The 21,702-nt window shown below is 44.8% G+C and overlaps 1 protein-coding gene across 1 annotated transcript in view; it reads right to left on the reverse strand.

The window, feature by feature from the left end:
* Positions 1–21,702, reverse strand: part of agtpbp1 (ATP/GTP binding carboxypeptidase 1) — a gene marked incomplete at its 5' end in the record, with an annotated part of 66,411 nt that overhangs the window by 25,382 nt on the left and 19,327 nt on the right. The window contains 10 exons of the mRNA XM_080532967.1: positions 653–769; positions 1,056–1,150; positions 3,600–3,777; positions 12,016–12,224; positions 12,511–12,548; positions 13,063–13,156; positions 15,409–15,540; positions 15,979–16,125; positions 16,583–16,646; positions 16,800–16,867. Coding sequence (XP_080389093.1) covers positions 653–769; positions 1,056–1,150; positions 3,600–3,777; positions 12,016–12,224; positions 12,511–12,548; positions 13,063–13,156; positions 15,409–15,540; positions 15,979–16,125; positions 16,583–16,646; positions 16,800–16,867 — 1,142 coding nt within the window. The remainder of the gene's footprint in view (positions 1–652; positions 770–1,055; positions 1,151–3,599; positions 3,778–12,015; positions 12,225–12,510; positions 12,549–13,062; positions 13,157–15,408; positions 15,541–15,978; positions 16,126–16,582; positions 16,647–16,799; positions 16,868–21,702) is intronic.

A 21,702-nucleotide genomic window follows, 5' to 3' on the forward strand; every position in this document is an offset into this window, starting at 1 on the left:
TTTTTTTGTTTCACACATTAAAAGTGGTGTTTTTACAGAATTCAAGGAAAATTTTGTTTTTATTTAAAAAAACATATGTTTTGTGTTGATCCGAAAAATGATCCGATCCGTGACTCAAAATCCGTGACACGATCCGATCCGTGAGTTAGGTGATCCGTTACACCCCTACCAGACAGTAGCATAGTTACCTGACAGTAGCATAGTTACCTAGCCTAGTTACCTGACAGTAGCCTAGTTACCTGACAGTAGCATAGTTACCAGACAGTAGCATAGTTACCAGACAGTAGCATAGTTACCTGACAGTAGCATAGTTACCTGACAGTAGCATAGTTACCAGACAGTAGCATAGTTACCAGACAGTAGCATAGTTACCTAGCCTAGTTACCAGACAGTAGCATAGTTACCAGACAGTAGCCTAGTTACCAGACAGTAGCATAGTTACCTGACAGTAGCCTAGTTACCAGACAGTAGCATAGTTACCTGACAGTAGCATAGTTACCTGACAGTAGCATAGTTACCTAGCCTAGTTACCAGACAGTAGCATAGTTACTTAGCCTAGTTACCAGACAGTAGCATAGTTACCTGACAGTAGCATAGTTACCTAGCCTAGTTACCAGACAGTAGCCTAGTTACCAGACAGTAGCCTAGTTACCTGGAAGTCCTCTGAGAGCTCCAGGAAGAAGCGCTCGTAGACCTTCAGCTCCTCCAGCGCCCTGCTGTGGCTCTCCCTGGGACGCAGCTTGTTGATGTCTGTCTCTATGTCGTCGTTCTGCACAGAGAACCTCACCTTTAACAACCTCAACACTCAAAGAACCTCACCTTTAACAACCTCAACACAGGGGCTACAGTGTGGGAGGGGCTACATGGTGGGAGGGGCTACAGGGTGGGAGGGGCTACAGGGTGGGAGGGGCTACAGAGTGGGAGGGGCTACAGTGTGGGAGGGGCTACAGTGTGGGAGGGGCTACAGTGTGGGAGGGGCCACAGGGTGGGAGGGGCTACAGTGGGGGAGGGGCTACAGTGTGGGAGGGGCTACAGTGAGGGAGGGGCTACAGTACCGGGGAGGGGTGGTCCTTCTCATCGCTCTCCTCCTCGTTCTCCGTGTCCGCCTCCGTGTCGTCGTTGTCGTCGCTCTCATCCACCACGTCATCCACTGGGGACCACACACACACACACACACACACACGCACACACACACACACGCACACACACACACACACACACACACACACACACACACACACACATACACATACACATACACACACACAGTCAGTCCACTGTGATGACATCATCATAGAGAGTGCAGTGTTTCCCCTAGGTTTGCTGCCTTGGGGGGGTGGCATGGACCGTGGCATGGACCCCCCCCCAGGGGGTAAGACCCTGCGACATACCAGCGTCATGTCCAGGGGGTGTACTAACTTGTACATTAAGCCGCCTCACGCTACGGAAACAGGAGATAGGCTCCTGCCCTATGGGCCGTTAGGTTCGAGAACCATCGGTTCTCAAGGCTACTTACTTATGTGGTCTTGACTACCTGTCCACTTTCTCACCTGGTTCTTGCGCTCTCTCTCTCTGGTGAACCATCCTGCTCTCTCTCCTTCTCTCCCTCTCTATCCTCCTCTCTCCCTCTTTTGCTGTCAACCAAAAGGCAAACATAACAACCAGAGTATTTATAATCTAATCATAATCTAATTATCTATATATATTATCTATATAACATAATTATAATTGAATATTGGGCAATGCAGTCAGATAATGTCATTTTGACTTTACTCTCTCACCTGAAAAAAAAGCGTATGTCCAACTATAAAAACAGACATTTCCAATGCTTCAATCCACTGTCCATGTAGCCTACTGTAAATATGCCATTATGGTATTACCATAAAGCCCAATTCTAGCAGAATAAGAAAGATAGTATATCTACTTTAAGTAAAATAATAAAGTGCATCCAGTTAGCTCTTTAGCTGGCATGTGTGCAGCAGACTAGCTCATCTAATCACCTCTGAGCTAGCTAGTTAGCTTGTTAGTTCTTTGACACTATTTTACATACCATGGAACTATAATCAGACACTTTCTAGTCACAATAATAACGACCAATTTGAACCAACTTGCTCTGTTAGAACACTCAGCAATTATATTTGCTAACGTTTCAACTTGCTTACTTTCCATCTGCAGACATCTCACCCTGCAAAACTCTCTCGCTTCGCGCGCGCACACTCGCGCACAATCTTGTACGCGAGTGTGCCCAGCGCGAAGCGAAGTGTGGAGACCTGTCAACATTGGGATTTGAAAATAAGGGATATTTTCCCGAAAATAAGGGATATCCCCTGCACGCTCCCGGGCCGTCCTCCCCCCCCACCGTCCACAAACCATACCCCTTACATTTAGACAAGGGTAGACACAGTCAATCCTAACATCGCCACTAGACAACCATAGGATACCCCTTACATTTAGACAAGGGTAGACACAGTCAATCAACCACCTGCTTCAGTGCAACAAGAATTGGGTTAACTAGTTCCTATGATTAAGTAAGTGACTACAGGTGATCAGAATCAGATACCTGGTTGAAAGTAAAATACTTTGAACATCCCTGCATATATATACATGAAAACACAAAAGGGCATATCAATTCAGCACATTTATTTATACATTACTTGACACCATGATGTCAATGGGAAAAGAGCGGCGCAATGCTACCAGCGATCATTTCAAAACGGAGATAACCGAGGCTGCGTTCGTAAATACGCTCTGAAAAATTGTCACCACTCATGGAATGCCTCTTGTCCAATCAAATTACTTGGTCCCTTTATGACGTTGCACCTAGTGTGCGTTCCGGCGCTCTCAGAGCAAGATTACGAACGCAGCCCAAGAAACGAGAGGAAACAAGTCAACTCCGACATGGATATAACGATTAAGTGTAACAATTAAGTGTTAAAATATATTATATTATAGGTTAAAAATACGGGAGATTTACGGGAAAATATTTAAACGGGAGCACAGCGGGAAAGAAAGGTAAAATACGGGAGAATCCCGGGAAAAACGGGAGGGTTGACAGGTTGGCTATGCTAGACTACTGGCGGACTAACGTTACCAACGAGCCCATGGGCTTGCCACTCGCCAGATTCGGGTTGGGTGCATTTAAAAAAGCGGATATTTCAGCCTACTTGTCTATGTTTGACGCTTGTCTACGTCCGTAATAATTCCTCTTTCTTGGGGGGGCGGGGGGTTCCGTTGGGGGGGTAATAATAATAATAATAATACATTTATTTTATATGGCGCCTTTCATGGCACTCAAGGTCGCCGTACAACAACAAATCTAAAAACAGCCACAAAATTCAAAACACAAAATACATAGGAATATACAGTATAAAACATAGCCAGCAGCAGAGCAGCACGGGAAAAGTAAATCAACACGGGTACGCCTGCGTAAACAGGTGGGTTTTGAGGTGGGTTTTGAATGAGGAGATAGAATCAATGTTCCTGATGTCGGGGGGGAGGGAGTTCCAGAGGCGAGGGGCGGAGCGGCTGAAGGCTCTAAACCCCTAATGGTAGGGGAAACACTGGAGTGTGTAGAGTGTGTGTGTGTGAGTGTGCCTCACCTCCAGGGGGCTGGTTGTAGAGCTGGGCCACGGGCCCCCCAGCGGGGACGTGGGGGAGGGGGTGCTGGTACACACTCTTGATGGTGGGCAGAGGCAGGCGGTTCTTGGGGAAACACTTCCTCATGATGAGGCTGGAGGTGTTGATCAGGGGGTCCAGGGTCCGCACCGCCAAGCACTCCTGGAGAACACACACCACCTTCATCATCATCATCATCACCACCTTCATCATCATCACCTTCACCATCATCATCATCACTACCTTCATCATCATCATCACTACCTTCATCATCATCATCATCATCACTACCTTCATCATCATCACTACCTTCATCATCATCACCTTCACCACCATCATCTTCACCACCATCATCATCACCATCTTCATCATCATCACTACCTTCATCATCATCACCATCATCACCACCTTCATCATCATCACCTTCACCACCATCATCATCATCACCTTCACCACCATCATCATCATCATCATCATCACTACCTTCATCGTCATCATCACTACCTTCATCATCATCACTACCTTCATCATCATCATCATCATCACTACCTTCATCATCATCATCATCACTACCTTCATCATCATCACTACCTTCATCATCATCACCTTCACCACCATCATCTTCACCACCATCATCACCATCTTCATCATCATCACTACCTTCATCATCATCACCTTCACCACCATCATCATCACCATCATCATCATCACTACCTTCATCATCATCATCACCTTCACCACCATCATCATGACCTTCATCATCATCATCACCATCATTATCACCTTCATCATCTTCATCACTACCATCATCATCACCTTCATCATCATCATCATACACTGGCTTCCTGTTAAGTTCAGAATAGATTTCAAGATCCTTCTGCTTCTTTATGAAGTTTGCATATCAGCCCAATAGAGCTCTCAGGTCTTCTGACGCTGATGTACAAAAGAAGAGATTTGGTGAGGCTGCATTCTCATTTGATGCACCCAAATTGTGGAATGCACTGCCAGTTTACATTAGGGATGCAACCTCAGCAAAAAAAAACTAAAAAAACATCCTTTTAATATTGCTTTTAAATTACTAAATAATACAATTATGATTAAAGCACTTTGAGCTGCAACGTTTGCAGGAAAAGTGGTGTAGCTGCAGCCACCCATTTCGTGTGGACAGTTGACAAGGCATCTATATTGGTTAGCATGTTGTCTGCTTGTTGGTGTTTGAATGTTGTTGTTTGTTTATGGTGATTTGTGTGGTGTGGTCTCGTTTGGTCTGCTCTCGCGTGGTTTGGGAAATCACGTGTCAGTTGTCCTTTTCCTTTGCCGTTTCGGTAATGGCGGTGGCATTTTGAGACGGAGCGGCCGTTGTTCTGGACTTGCTACGGCAGGAACAGCTAGCTTCACCAAGACTACAGATTCAAAGACAACATTCCCTTTATAGCATGCAGCCAACGAGGTATTTACGTTCTGTGTGTATTTAATTTGTATTGAACTGTGTTGTACATGCGATGTTATGTTGTTATACTAGCCAAGCTAACCGTGAATGTTTGTTCTTATAGTTTTCACGGTGCTGTTGGAAATGAATAAAACCAATTACATCAGTAGAAGAAAGCCACTTGTGTCATCGTGCTTGGAGGGAGTTACAAGTGGTATACAAATAAAAGTTATTATTATTATTATCATCATCATCATCATCATCACCATCATCATCATCATCACCACCTTCATCATCAACAACATCATCATCATCATCATCATCACAGTCCTCAGTGTTGGTGTAATGTCTAGGTCTAACTCCAGGGAGAGCTGTTGTGAAGGGTATGGGACTCTAGCCATGACTGACTATGGAGATGTTGTGGTTGAGTTATGGTTGTGTTATGGTTGTGTTATGGTTGTGTTGAGGTTGTGTTGTGGTTGAGTTATGGTTATGTTGAGGTTGAGTTGGGGTTGACTTAGGGTTGTGTTGTGGTTGAGTTAGGGTTGTGGTTGAGTTAGTGTTGTGGTTGAGTTAGGTTTAGTGTTAGGGTTATGGTTGTGTTGTGGTTGAGTTAGGGTTAGTGTTAGGGTTTTTTTTTTTTTTGGAACTTAGTTTTTATTTCAGTTTCAACAACTTGTACAATCATGTCATGTTTTGTCTACAATTCTTTCCATTCTTATAGCTGTACACATATGGTCCATGGATGTGGTTCAAAGCATGACACACAAAGCAAAAAAGAGCGATCAACAAAAACATTGAGATGTCAATGACGGAATAAAATTAAAGATTTTGAAAAGAAAGAAAGAAAAAGGGTAGGGTCGGGGGGGGTTGGGTCAGGTGGGGGTTGTGTATGTGTGTGTGTGTGTGTGTGTGTGTGTGTGTGCGTGTGTGTATGTGTGTGTGTGAATGCAATGCAGGCATATATCTATGTGTAGTGATATGAAGTGAATCTAGAATACAGAAATATACGAGTCGAGATGTGTGGAGGGGTTCACTGTATTAATATGGACATAACCGGGCTCCATCTTTTAATAAATAGATGTTTCTGGAGTCTCAGAGTGTATGTTATTTGTTCCATCTGGTAGATTTCCCATACTTTCTCTGTCCACATATTGTATGTAGGGGGGTCTGGTTTTAACCACTTAATTGTAATGCATTTAATTGCTGCCGTTAGTAATATTTGTAAGAGATATATTCTTGCCCTTCCATCAATGCCTTCAGGTATAACTCCCAGTAGTGCCATCTTTGGATCTTTGGTAAATTTTTGGTGGAATACTGCTTCAAGGGCCTCAAACACCTCTTCCCAAAATGTTCTTAATTTGGGGCATGACCAGAATATGTGGGTGTGGTTGCCAATTTGCGTACTGCAATTTCTCCAACATTTATTTGAGTGTGTTGGGCCCATTTTAGCCATTATTTCTGGGGTTCTAAAGAATCTCATAACCACTTTCCATTTGAATTCCCTCCATGTATTTGAATTGGTCACTAAGTGTGCTTCAGTGCATATTTCCTCCCATATGTCCTGTGATATGTCAGTATTCATTTCAGTTTCCCATCTCTCTTTCCTCTGTAGTGTATTATTCAAATCCATGGATAGAAACCTTTGGTAAAGGTCACCTATAATTTTCTTATTCTCGTTTCCTTTTTGCAGCTTTATCAAGAACTCTTCGATTTCAGTGGGCTCCAAGACTTTATTCCATTCTCTATGTTTTGTTAGGAAGCTTCTTAATTGTAGATATCTGAAAAAGTCTGTGTTAGGGAGCCTAAATTCCTCTCTTAACTGTTCAAATGATTTAAGGCTACCGTCTTTATGGAGTTGGTGCAAGTTAGTAAGTCCATGATCCGACCAATTTCTAAACCCTATATCTGTATTGGAGGGTTCGAAATTTTTCATAAGACCAATATTGGATAATGCTGAGATTGCTTTAGGTAAGCCAAATGACAGTTTTATTTTCCTCCAAATCTTTAGTGTGACTCTGGTCCATTCACCTAGTTGAGTTTCCTTTAGAGGGACATCTATGAAAGGCAAGGTCTGTAAGGGCATCGAACATAAACTTTTTTCAATGTTGAGCCATCGTGTATATGAAGAGTCTTGGATCCATGCTGTTAGAGGCTTTAGCTGGGCCGCCCAGAAGTAGTATCTTAGGTTTGGGAGTTTCAGCCCACCATATGGTTTAGATAGTTGTAGTGTTTTAAGTCTGATTCTTGGGCGCCTTCCTTGCCATATGAATTTGGAGATGAGTCTATCCCACTTATCAAATGTGGATTTGGGGATATCGATGGGTAGCATCTGGAACAGGTATAGAAGCCTAGGCAGCACATTCATGCGTACACTCTCAATACGGCCCAATAGAGACAGGGGAAGTGTTGACCAGCGGTCTAGATCTTTACTGATATTTTGGATTATGCTTTTGTAATTTGCATCACTTAGGTTTTCTAACAGTGAGGGGATTTGAATGCCAAGATATTTAATACCATCCTTGGGCCATTTAAACTCACTCTGGATTTTGATAGTTTGTGGAATTCTACCTCCTATGTCCATAGCCATTGTTTTATCAACATTTACTTTATAACCCGAGAAGTATCCATAGTTGGAAATAAGATCTTTTAGGCGTGGGATTGTTGTTGCAGGTTCAGTTAGATAAAGAAGCACGTCATCTGCATACAATGATAATTTATGTTGTTCCTCATTTATTGTCAGTCCCTTTATGTTGTCGTCGTCTCTAATGAGCTGTGCCAGTGGTTCAATACTGATATCAAACAGCAGGGGCGACAAAGAGCACCCCTGCCTGCAACCCCGTTCTAGAGTAAATCGGTCCGACAGAAATCCATTCACTTTTACAGCAGCTTGTGGATTTGAATATAGTGTTTGAATCCATTTTATAAAATTGGGGCCAAATTTGAGTCGTTTTAGAGTTTGAAATAGGTATTGCCAAGATACTCGATCGAATGCCTTCTGGGCATCGAGGGATAATATCATTGCTTCTTCCTCCTTAACTTTAGGGTGAGTCATAATATTTAGTAATCTTCTTATGTTGTCCCCGTAGTATCTTCCCTTTATAAACCCGGTCTGATCGGGGTGGATAACTTGTGTGATAATTTTATTGACGCGTCTTGCTAGGATGGCTGTTAATATACGTAGGTCGGTGCATAAAAGTGAGATGGGTCTGTATGATTGGCATTGGGTGGGGTCCTTGCCCTCTTTATGTATTACAACTATTGTTGCGTCCCTCCATGAGGGGTCCGTGGTTCCAGATTGCAATGTATGGTGGTATGCTTTTAGCAATAAGGGACATACTGTCTCTTTAAATGTTTTATAGAATTCATTACTAAACCCATCCGGTCCAGGACTTTTATTGTTTTTTAGTGTAGAGATCACTTCTTGTATTTCCCATTCTTCAATTGGTTCATCTAGTTCTTTTGCCATAGGTTCAGATAGCTCTTTTAGTTTGATGTCTTTCAGAAATGCTGTCAATTCATTATCATCTGTGCAGGTGTCCGTATTTTTGTAAAGAGATTTATAAAATTCTGCAAAAGACCTTGAGATTTCATCAGGTTTTGTGAGAGTCGAGTTATGAGTTTTTAATTTCTGTACTATATTCGATGATTGTTGTTTTTTTAGTCTTAGTGCTAATAATCTACTTGCTCTGTTTCCATTTTCATAATATTTTTGGTTGGTAAACCTTAAATTGCCCTCAATCTTTTCAGTGATTAGGCTATTTAGATCCCTGCGTGCTTGTTTGAGAGCATTAAGTAGATTGGAGGTTGGTGTTCTTTTATGCTGTTGTTCAAGCAGCCTTATTTTATCCTCTAATTCTCCTTGTTTTGCTTCTCTATTCTTTTTTTTCGCGCTCGCGTATGAGATAATGCGACCTCTAATGTATGCCTTAGCACAGTCCCATAGGATGAGAGGTGATATTTCAGGTGAGTCGTTAGTTTCTAGGTAATACTTTAGTTCAGTTGTTACAAATGTGATAAATTCCTCATCATTTAGAAGTGATGTATTTAATCTCCATTGTTTGGTTTTTGGCCTGTGACCTATGTTCCATGATAATGCAAGAGGTGCATGATCAGATAGAGTAATTGGTAAGATCTTTATGTCTTCTATCCTGTGTAGTTCTGCTTTGGGTGTAAAGAAATAATCAATTCTCGAATAAGATGAATGTCTGTGCGAGTAGAAAGTAAAATCTCTTCCTTTAGGGAATCTGCTTCTCCAAACGTCCACTAGGCCTGATTCTATCGACAAGTGTTTAAGCATTCTACTCATTCTAGAAGTGGGAGTTTTGGAGGTAGGTTGTCTATCCATTAGCTGGGACATAAGACAGTTGAAGTCTCCTCCCAACAGTAGGATACCGGAGCTGTGTTGTATTGCTGTGTTAATGACTGTGCTAATGAAGCCAGGCTCATCCTCATTTGGAGCATATATGTTCATGAGGGATACATGTATCCCATCTATAGATCCATTCACTAAAATGAATCTTCCCTCAATGTCCTTGTGGACCGTTGTTGGTGTAAAGTTAACCTGCCTATGTATCAATATAGCCACTCCTCTCTTTCTACCTGACTGATGTGATGAGTAGAACACGCTGTCTGCCCAGGATTTCTTTAGTTTCTCATGTTCCATATCCGACAGGTGGGTCTCCTGTAGGAATGCTATCTGACAGTTGGCTCTTTTTAGCTGATTAAGGATTTTCTTTCGTTTTATAGGATTGTGAAGGCCTTTAACGTTATAGCTTATGACCTTAAGTGATCCCATGGTTCAGAGTAAGAATTAGGGAGGATCTTAATTTTACCTGTAGGCATGGTGATGGCAAGGATAGGCACATGAATAGGAGAAGATTGTGAACTGCATGTAGTACAGTGTCTATGTGTGTGATTGTGTGAGTGTGGGTGTGTGGATATATGAGGGGTGGGTATGGGTAGGAGGTGTGGGGGAGTTGGGGAGTACATATAAGGGAAAAAAACAAAATAATGCAAGAGAAAACAAAATACATAAACATACACGTTGCTCTTATTCTTCCGGTATGATCCCTGTGGAACAGTGGGATCTGAACATAGAAATAAAAATGAAAAATCCGGACACTCAACCGACATGAGTGTCTGGACAGACTTTTGGGACATGGTCCCAGGCTGCGAGTCTGAACAGGCAGCTGTGCGAACGACCTTTAAGAGGGTTCGCCTTTGCTTGGTTATAGTACCAAACAGAATAGCTAGGAGTAGTTTGTTAACATTTCAGGCTCCCGTCGAACCTTGAGGTAAAACAAATTAACCTTAATTTCGACATTGTCGAATATATTTTACATTGTATGTGTATATAAAGAAATAAGAGTAATAATAATGATGTCTAGAGGCAGAAATAAATAAAAGGATCGGAGAGAAGCATTAACGCAGTGGAAATTAAGAAACAAATAAAAACAGTCTCCTGGTCAGGTAATTTTAACTTCCCTGCCCCTTATGAATAAACAGATAGATTATTTCCCCCTTGGGGTAAGTTTTAAATTGAACTAACATATGTCCAGTCTCCTTCAACACTTGCATATAAACTGCTGTGAAGAACTACAATAACAACAAAGGGGTGGCATTGACGATGGTAATATATTTAAGCAGATATCGTCCCGTCAAAGTTGGTCTTGTAATGCCACTGAGACCCACTGGTCTGTGGCTGGGGGAGACCTACCCTGAACCTGTTGCCGGCATGACGTTCTTCTTAACGTAGTCCATCGCTTTGTCTGCATCTGTGAATTCCTTTTCTTCTCCGTTGTGTGTGATGCGGAGTCGGGCTGGAAACAGTATACCATACCGAATGCCCTGACGGTTGCGCAGCAGCTTCCTGACCTCCGTGAACGCAGCCCTGGCCCTGGCGACGTTGGCAGCATAATCCGGAAAGATGGCGATGGTCTGCCCGTTGACCCGGAGAGGAGCTCGAGTGCGCGCACAGCTCAGCACCTCGACGCAGTCCTGGTAGTAATGGAGTTTAGCAATGATGGCGCGTGGTTTCCCCTCCGGTCTCCTCGGAGCCAGGGTTCTGTGTGAATGATCCACAAGCACATCTCTATCCAGTTGTAGCACTTCCTTCAGTAGTTTCGAGACCGATGCAGTAGAGCATGATCCATTCGTCTCGGCCACCCCTAGTATTCTGATGTTGCATCTCCTCATTCTTCCCTCCATGTCGTCGCATCTCTCTCTGAGCCCGGTTACCTCTGCTTTCAAGCCCGTCACCGTAGTCCGCAGGTCCACCACCTCGTCCGACCACGTTGACAGGCCGCCCTCCACCTCCGTGATTGTAGCCTTTATTTGGTCAATCTCAGACTTAACCGCCGCAGTATTGTTAATGATTTCCGATTTTACTGCTTGAAGTTCACTTTTAATATAGTTGAAATCTTCGGCTAGTGCATTTTTAATCTCTGTCTTTATCACCTCGGCAATGTCGGATTTCAGCGAGAGGAGGATCTCTGTTTTCAGCGCTACAGCGTCCATCACTGGGCTGTCTGTCCGGGGCGGAACCGTCTGAGCCGGGGTAGCTGTGGGACTCGGCGTCGCGGTGGCTTTTGGCCTAGTAGTGGACGGAGTGTACTTATATTTGCGCAGATTTGCAGCCATTGACCCCTAAATACACAGACTTTTGATTTTAGGAATATGTTAGAGACAGGTTTCCCAGTATTTTGTAATGTAGAAAGCTTATTAAATTAAATAAAACAAAAGTCCGACGGGAGCTCAAGCGAAACACGTTCTACTCCATTGCCCGCCCACCGGAAGTCAGTGTTAGGGTTTTGTTAGGGTTTTGGTTGTGTTGTGGTTGGGTTAGGGTTAGTGTTAGGGTTGTGGTTGTGGCTGTGTTGTGGTTGAGTTAGGGTTGTGTTGTGGTCGAGTCAGGGTTAGTGTTAGGGTGATGGTTGTGTTGTGGTTGCGTTGTGGTCGAGTGTGCTGACCGTGGAGGTGTTGTAGAGGATCCTCATGCCGTCGGCGTCTATGAAGGCCTTCCTGCCCAGCTTGATGTTGGTGATGTTCTTCAGGCATCCCAGAATGCCCTTGCGGATGAGCATGTGGCGGTGGCGCGTGTCGTTGCGGTGCCAGTCCTGGTAGATGGCCAGCAGGGCGGCGACATGGGCTCGGTCCACCGCACGGCGGGCGTTAGTCTCTGAGGAGGGGGGGAGGGAGGGGAGGGGGGGAGGGAGGGGAGGAGGGAGGGGAGGAAGGGAGGGGGGGGGGGGGGGAGAGAGACACTAGTTAAGAGTGGAGTCTGTGCTGGCAGTAACGCTATCATAGAGTGAGAGAGAGACACACACACACAGACACACACAGACACACACACACAGACATACACAGACACACACAGAGACACACACACACACACACACACACACAGACACACACACACACACACACACACCTCTCAGACTGGAAGGCTAGACAGATGTACTCACTGGATTTGAGCAGCGCTCCCAGGGTGTCCAGAGCCACTCTGATGAGAGAGAGAGAGAGAGAGAGAGAGGAGGGGGGGGGAGAGAGAGGTGGGGGGTGAGAAACAACAACAGACATCTGTAGACACCAAACACAACAGAGAGAAAGAGACAGACAGCCAGACAGACAGAGGGGGGGGGGAAAGATAGAGAGGAGAGAGAGAAGAGTGAGAGACAGAGAGAGAGAGGGGGGGAGAGGGAGGGAGAGACAGAGAGACAAACAGAGAGACAGAGAGAGAGACAGACAGAGAGACAGACATACAGAGAGACAGGCAGACAGAGAGAGAGACAGACAGAGAGACAGACAGACAGACAGACAGAGAGACAGACAGAGACAGAGAGACAGAGAGACAGACAGGCAGAGAGAGAGATAGAGAGACAGAGAGACAGACAGGCAGACAGAGAGACAGACAGACAGACAGACAGACAGGCAGGCAGTCAGACAGACAGAGAGACAGACAGAGAGACAGACAGACAGACAGTCAGACAGAGAGCCAGACAGACAGACAGACATACTTGTGCAGGGTGGTGTTCTTCCTGCTGTATGGTCCGATGATCTTGAACATCAACTCCACCACACCAGCCTTCCCCAGGGACACCGCATTCACCGCTGAACACACACACACACAAAATGTTTTTATACAATGTTTATTATGTATGTATAATATGTATTATCAATCAGACAGGGTAGTAGCAGGATACACACATACGCACGCACGCACACACGCACACACGCACACTCGCACACACACACACACACACACACACATTTGAATACTTTATTTGGTTCAACAAATTATATTATACAAACAGGGAATCAAATATTTCGGGGCTAAGCAGCACTGAACACTCAAGGGTACACATAACACCTCCTTCTCCACACGGCCAAGCTGCCAATAATAGCTGAGACAGAGCAAAATTTGGCAACCTGTTTGGCCTTTCTTTTAGACATTGCAGCACTTCTCAGACCCCTCATGGTGCATTTATATACATGTCCCAGACTTCCAAATACAAGTATGCTGAATTTGCACTTGTACCCAAAGCTGGTTATCGTACCAAGCAGTGGTTGGTATTTGATATACTTGTCCTGGAAAGTCTGGTCCATGTACAGGTCAAAGGGGCAGCCTACTTCTACAATCAGCACCTCCTTGTGGCTGGTGTCAACAAAGACAACATCAGGTGTATTTGGGATGTTGGCAAAAACATCATTGGCAAAACCAAACCACTCTGGTAACACTCTGGCATGCTTGTACATAGCTGCGCTAGATGGTAAGATGTTTTGTACTGTATCAGACACAATGTCCACAATACGGTCATGACGAGCTTTGTACAGGTGTTTGTATGCATTACATCCATTTGTTATGTGTGCAATGGACTCTAGGTGTTGTGAATCCTGATGGTTTAAACAGAATGGACTGTGAGTGTGGGGATACCAGGTGGACAGATTGTACTTGGTCGGTAATACCTGCAGTCTTGCTTTGATGTTGAATTTCAGAACATCCTCACCAACAGCGACGTTCTTAAACACTGAGTGTGAGACTGAGTGGTCAGCGAACTGCAAACAGGCTAGCTTTCCCTGTAGTCTGAGTCCACACCAGTGCTGCCTGATCTCAGACTGCTTCAGGCTGAGCAGAACCCTCCTTGCAGAGTCTCTGTGCAGTCCGACAGTCTCTTCCTGCGGTGTTGTGATGTCGGCCTTCACAATCACACAGGGGTCTGTGATCACCTCATCAGAGACAGGGACTTCAGTCTGTGTGTTAAGTTCTGTCCATCTTAGCTGAACTCCAGTCTGGTTGCAGAGGTCATTGAGATCCGGCCAGTCAGACCAGACCCCGAAGCCCTTGGCCTGGGAATCCAGTTTCCCAGAGTCTTTCCTCCTGAAGCCGAGGAAGTCGTTCTGGTGTGCGCTAGCCAGGGGGATCTTCCTTCTGCGTAGATCCAGTAGGAGAGAGGCCCTGGCCATTTCTCTAACGGTGGCATCGTCATTGTTAAGCATGTGGAGCAGGTGGGCTAGCCTGGTGGCTATGTAGGCCCACTCGACATTGGGGACTCCCAGCCCTCCCTCTCCACATGGGAGAAAGATCATGCCCCGTGTGGAGTGTGTGTTGAGGCCCACCCACTTTCTGACCAGCTGGACAGTTCTGTTCGTCATCTCTCTCAGTGCCTTGAGAGGGATGTGCACATTGGCGAAGAGGTGTTGGATTTTGGCCAGAGCCACCTCTCTCACAGCCTGGAGCTTCATGAGGATGGGGAGGGGGGACAAGTCAATCAGGTGGAGACGATGGAGAAACTCTGTAGTGAGCTCCTCGACCTGCTCGCTCCACTCGCCAGCGATGTTAAACCTGTGGCCAAGGTATGGGTAGGTCTCATTGCGGGAATACACCCTGATGGGTTGGCCCATTACAAGAAAGGTGGGGGGCTTGTCGTTCTTGGCCTTATACCAGCGGTTGCCTCCACTGCGGCGCTCATGGAGTACGGCACACTTGGCTTGCTTCACCTCCAGCCCTGACCATTGGAGGAACTCATCAGTACGTGCCAGCATGTTGGTGATGACATCCTCCTGTCGTGATGACACCTGCACGTCGTCCGCGTATCCCTGCACAGGATTTGGGGATCGGACATGCAGAGGAGCGCACTGGTAAATCCACTTCATCCATTGGTTGAGTGCTAAGATGAAGTTCACGGCACTCCAGGGACAGCCAGTTTTTATTCCCACCTTCACACACACACACACACACACACACACACACACACACACACACACACACACACTCACACTCACACTCACACTCACACACACACACACACACACTCACACACACACACACACACACACACACACAGACACACACACACACTCACAGTTGGAGCTGTAGACCCTGAGGACCTGCAGGCAGGGCAGCAGCAGCTTGTAGTTCTGGAGGTTCTGCCTCAGCAGCGTCGCCGTGACGACCAGGCCTCCGTTCACACGCGCCTTCACACCAAACTTCCTGTCTGGGGCGGGAGGGGGTGTGTGTGTATGTGTGTGTGTGTGAGTGTGTGTGTGTGTATGTGGTGTGGTGTGTGTGTGAGTGTGTGAGTGTGTGGTGTGTGTGTGTGTGTATGTGGTGTGGTGTGTGTGTGAGTGTGTGAGTGTGTGAGTGTGTGGTGTGTGTGTGTGTGTGTGTGTGTGTGTGTGTGTGTGTATCAAGTTTTATTGTTAGGTCACATTACACAAGTGTAAGAGAGTAAAATTCTTAGGCTTCGGTTCCTGACATCTTGCAGCACAAGACAGTAAGGCGATAGGCAAGACAAGTCAAGATGAAATAAAGTGACAATAGCACAAGTAGGGATGGGAATCGAGAACCGGTTCCAGTTGAGAACCGGTAACGAATTGTTCGCAATTGTGCGTGCATGTGTGTGTGTGTGTGTGTGTGTGTGTGTGTGTATCACCTTTGGGTCCGACCTTGGCCAGCAGGGAGTGCAGTTGCAGCATCAGCTCCTCGCTGGGCGGAGACTCCTTACTGGCGCTGAGCAGCAGCTGGAGCAGCACCCCCGTGCCCCCCTTAGACACCAGCACCCCCACCCTGCGGGCCCCCCCTGACACACCACACAACCAATCGCAATCAGTCTCCATAACCCCAACCACCAACCAATCATAATCAGTCTCATGCTCTTTTTTGCCATTGTCTTTTTAATTATTTTTGCTTATATTATTATTATTTTTATTTTTTATATCCTATGTACCAACCTCACCAAGTAAATGTCCTCTATGTGCAAATATACTTGGCCATAAACAATTATTCTGATTCTGAACCAATCACAATTAGTCTCCATAACCCAACCAACCAATCACAATCAGTCTCCATAAACCAACCAACCAAACGCCATCGCATCACAAACCGACCAATCATCTTCATCAGCCTCCACAAACGGACCAATCCCCACAGCTGTCTCTAGAGTCTGACAACATCATCACTACAGTGGAACACACTCAGTGACCAATCAAAGCCTTCCTTCCATTCAGAGGCGTCCAATGGGAGAGAGGTTCTCTTACCGACGGCCAGGAGCTCGTTGAGGATGTACAGGATGTTCAGGACGGTCTGGAGGTCCCGCGTGTTCTAACACAGAGAGGATGCTGGGTAATTTATATGTCATATAAACATTATGAGTGTGTGTGTGTTTCTGTGGCTTGTACCAAGTGTGTGTGTGTGGCTTGTACCAAGCGTGTGTGTGTGTGTGTGTGTGTGTGTGTGTGTGTTGTATGATCTCACCTCTAGCGATGCCAGGATGACCTCCATGCCGCTGGACCCTTTGGACATGATCTCCTTCCTGGTCTTCTCTGAAACACACACACACACACACACACACACACACACACACACACACAAGGCTGTGAGCTGGGTAGTTGGCACACGGACACACGCACACGCACAAAGAGGAGATAGAGTGGTATGGGGTGTCAGTAATAAGCAGCAGCAGCAGGATGGAGTGATAGAGGAAGGGAGGGAGGGGGAAGTGTGTGAAACATTCTTGGTCTGAGTTATAGACTCATAAATAAAGCACACTTCACACATCAGGTTTCAGCACCCAGTCAGTCAGCCAATTCAAACACACACACTCCAACAGTGCCACACGCACACGCGCACACACGCCCGCGCACACGCACGCACGCACGCACACGCACACATAAAAAGTGACCTCGAAAAACATTCCTGTCGTACCAGACTTTTTAAAGCTCTTCAAAAATATAGTGACATTTCACAGCTAATCCTCACAACCAAAACAAAATAACTATGCAAATGAACACCGCCCAATACACCCCCTAAATAGGGTTAGTGTCAGGGTCATTACAACCCCTAAACAGGGTCAGGGTCATTACAACCCCTAAACAGGGTCAGGGTTAGGGGCTCAAAAACATTTTCTGTTTTTTCTTTGGCACAAAAGCAAATTTAGTTTAGAATGGAAACAGTACTACAGGGGTATTCAATTACAAATTCAGTTGGGCCAGATTTGAAAACCAAGACATTTTGCTGGGCCAGACATTTTCAGCGACCAGTAGCCTAGGCACCAGGTAATGACACATTTCAAACCAACACAAATGAATGTAGGCCTAATGAAATACAAGCAGTTTATTTATAGTTTTCCTTTTAAATTAGGTAACATCTGACACAGGCACGTCAAAAAGACTTGACTGAACACAATAAAAGAGCTGTAATTGAACAGAACCTAATAGCAATACTTTTTTCACTTTCTAGGTAAAACAACAACATTTTGGTCTCAACTGACCCATGCACATCTCAAAGTGCATAAAAAAGTGTACAGTAGTATACCAATAAAAAAAAAGTCCTTTTGTAAAATAAACATTTTGGTCATAGCTGACCCAGGCACATCACAAAGTGTTTTTAACTGAATGAAAATAACCATCAATGCCTTGAGTGCACAATTAAACAAGTTACAGTTACAGTTAAACAATAACATTGAATCTAATCTAATCTTACCCCGCTGACTTTCTTAGTGTGAGAAGTGACATTTTTTATTCTGAACAAGAGCAGTGACATTTGGCTCATAAGATGTCAATGCAATCCGAAGGCATTGGTGAAGGGTACTGTTAGTCAGGGAACAACGAGAGCTGCTTTTTATTGTGTTCATGTGTGAAAAGCTTGCTTCACAGGTGTATGTTGATCCAAACATACTGAGCACATGGATTGCTACTTTCTTAATGTTAGGGAACTGGTGCACGTTGACATCACTCCAAAACTTCGCAGGTCCATTAGTGCGAAGCTCCTGTGCCATGGTTAAGGATGACTGCATGTCAACAAGTTCAAGTACGAATTTCCCCTCGTCGATGGAAGGCACCACTCCCTTTCCTCTGGTGGATAAGTCCCCTTCTATTGCAGCAGTGAACGGGTCTCTGGCAAAGCCCATCACCTCTGCGGGCAGAGCAAGCCCATCCAGTCGACCAGCAAAGTTCTCTTTCAACCTCGGAATGAAATCAGTCATCACATCTGTGATTTGTGCCGGGGATGAGACGCATTTGCGGAGCGTTGGAAAATGCAGCATTCTGCCGGTGCACAAGTCGGCCGCGAAAAGGTCCAGTTTGATTTGAAACGCGCGCGTCTGTTCCACAAGATCAATCACAGTTTTGTCTCTGCCTTGTAGCCCTACATTTAGGTCATTCAGGTGTTTGAACATGTCGCTCAGAAAGCAGACATCAGCCATGAAGTTGTCGTCCAGTATGCGATTCAAGTGTGTTTCTGCCTTCGTTTGCTTGCTGCTGCGGAGGAAAGTTGTAATCTCCTCTCTGAGATCACAGAAACGCTCCAGTGCCTTGCCTTTGGACAGCCACCTGACGTCGTTGTGCAAAAGCAGGTCGTGGTGCTCAGCAGACATTTCTGACAGCAGCTTGCGGAATAAGCGATGTTGGAGGCTCGAAGTGGAGCGAATAAAATTAATTGTAGCCATCACGTTGTCCATTGTTGTTTTAAGCTCCCCGCTGAGTTTTGCGCACAACACCGTCTGATGCACAATGCAGTGTAAGGATGTTATCTGAGGTGCAACAGCGGACCAGCGTGCTGTCAAACCATTTACTCTCCCTGTCATGGATGGAGCCCCATCCGTCACAAGCATTCACACACGCTTCATATCTAGACCATTGTCTTTGAAAAATTCTGAAATGTTCTTAAAGACTATCTCGCCAGTTGTGTGTCCTTCTAACGGCAGTAAACCGAGCAATTCCTCTCGGAAGCATTTGCCGTCAAAAAAACGGACATATATGCACAATTGTGCGATATCGGTTCTGTCTGTGGACTCGTCTACTGCTATAGACATAACATCAGCTTTCTTCAGTTCTTTTAACAGTGTTTCAAACACATCTGTAGCAAGAATTTCAACCCTGCGAATGTTTGAAGTGTCTGACAGGGGAACGTTTTTAATAGCAGATGACACACTCGTTTTAATTTTGCTGTCAATTATCACTTCATCTATGACGGCCAGCATACAGTCTTTCATGGTTTCAGAATCAGTGAATGGCCTTTTCTTCTTTGCTAAGATCCAGGAAACACGAAGGGATGCTGCTGTACCTCTCTCTTGGGCTGTGCATGTCCGTACCATCGTTGTACAGCTCCGATTGTAGGATGCAATCAAACTCTGCACTTTTGCAGCCCTCTCCTGAGATCCCTCTGGAAAGTTGGCCCGGAAAGTCGGGTGTTTCTCGATGTGGTGCCTCCGAATATTGTAATCTTTAAGTACCGCAACGCACTCATTGCATATTAAACACATCGGTTTGGCATTTGGACTTTGTGGTAAAATAAACACATATTTTTCAGTCCAGGCAGAGTTAAACCGACGGTTTTCATCGTCAATTTTGCGTTTCAGGGTGGAGAAAGTCGAAGACATTTTTGGAGTTGATATCGGACTTCTAGCTAGCCTGCCTACAGAACGTGAATATAACGCTCTAGCAACAGTCAACCCAATCAGGGCATTGTTTGTTAAAGTGTGTCTAGCAACGTTATATTAAACAATGCCCTGATTGGGTTGACTGTTCACACGCTCATACGTCACACCTTGCCACGCCCAATGCGTGATATTTGAGAGCCCTGGTGTTATATTCACGTTCTGTAGGCTACTATTGTATTGTAACGATCCTGTATGAGGCCCGTTAACAGCTCCACCAAGGGAGTTAACTCTCTTGGTCTAATGGTTAGCGCGGTCGTCGGTTATGCGGGAGATCGGGGTTTGATTCCCGCATGGAGCGAGTTACACTACCAAGTCTCCGTTCGCTACAGTATGAACACTCGCGAAATACGTTTTTCTCTGCTTTTATGGCTGGGCCAATCGGGGGTCGCGTCTGGGCCGCATGCGGCCCGTGGGCCGCTAATTGAATAGGCCTGCAGTACTACTACCAGACAGTGTTCCTACATGGATTGCTCAGAGTATGTTCTGCACACTGAAACCAAACGTGTATTCAGGGAAGGCTGACAGGTGGGACAGGTGAAAGGGAAGAGGTGAGTTATGCTATCACCTATCTTCCACTACCTACTCCAGCCAAGGCCGGTCTCCCTGACCACCAGATGGATTTATGCCCCTCAACCTCTCTAACCTTCGGGGCGCAGGGTGGTGTAGCACACTCAAGGCTCAGCCACGTAATCTCAGGGTCCTCGGTTCGATTGCGGCCGTCGACTTGTCCTTGGCCATCCTGCATGTCATCCCTCCTTTCTCTCTCTCTCCCATCCATCCTGTCAGTCTACTGTCTCTATCCTCCTCTCTCTCTCACCCATCCTTCCTGTCAACCTCTACTGTCTCTATCCTCCTCTCTCTCTCTCTCTCTCTCTCTCTCTCTCTCTCCCATCCTTCCTGTCAATCTCTACTGTCTGTATTCCAATAAAGCCGAAATGGTCTTAACATTTGAATTTCTCCAAGGATTGTTTACTGAATAACAACAGGAAATATTTCTCAGAAAATTCAATGAAAAAAATAAAATAATCTGAAGTCTGATTTCTCTGAAAGATCCATTAATTCTGTGCAGCGGTTGTCAAGTTTAGAGCAAACTGCATAATTCCTCCTCCTCCTCCTACTACTAATAATAACAATAATTATAAGTAAGTAATAATAATAATATTATAATATATATAAGTAATAATAATAATAGTAATAGTAATAGTAATAATAGTAATAGTAATAGTAATAATAATAATAGTAATAGTAATAATAATAATAATAATAGTAATAATAATAGTAATAGTAATAATAATAATAGTAATAGTAATAATAATAGTAATAGTAATAGTAATAATAGTAATAGTAATAATAGTAATAGTAATAGTAATAGTAATAGTAATAATAATAATAATAATAATAATAGTAATAGTAATAATAGTAATAGTAATTATAGTAATAGTAATTATAGTAATAGTAAGTATAGTAATAGTAATAGTAATAATAGTAATAGTAATAGTAATAGTAATAGTAATAGTAATAATAATAGTAATAGTAATAATAGTAATAGTAATAGTAATAGTAATAGTAATAGTAATAATAATAATAGAAGCAGTCCATCAGGAGCTGGACCCTGACTGTGGTCTGACTGTCCTACAGGATGTCTGGGTAACCAGACGTCTCCTGGTCCACACGGCCCCGTCCCTCCCTACCTGAGGCTGGGGGGTCCGGGGGGGGGGC

This window comes from Nansenia antarctica (genome assembly GCF_963989245.1).
Source record: "Nansenia antarctica genome assembly, chromosome: 5".
Classification (NCBI taxonomy): domain Eukaryota; kingdom Metazoa; phylum Chordata; class Actinopteri; order Argentiniformes; family Microstomatidae; genus Nansenia; species Nansenia antarctica.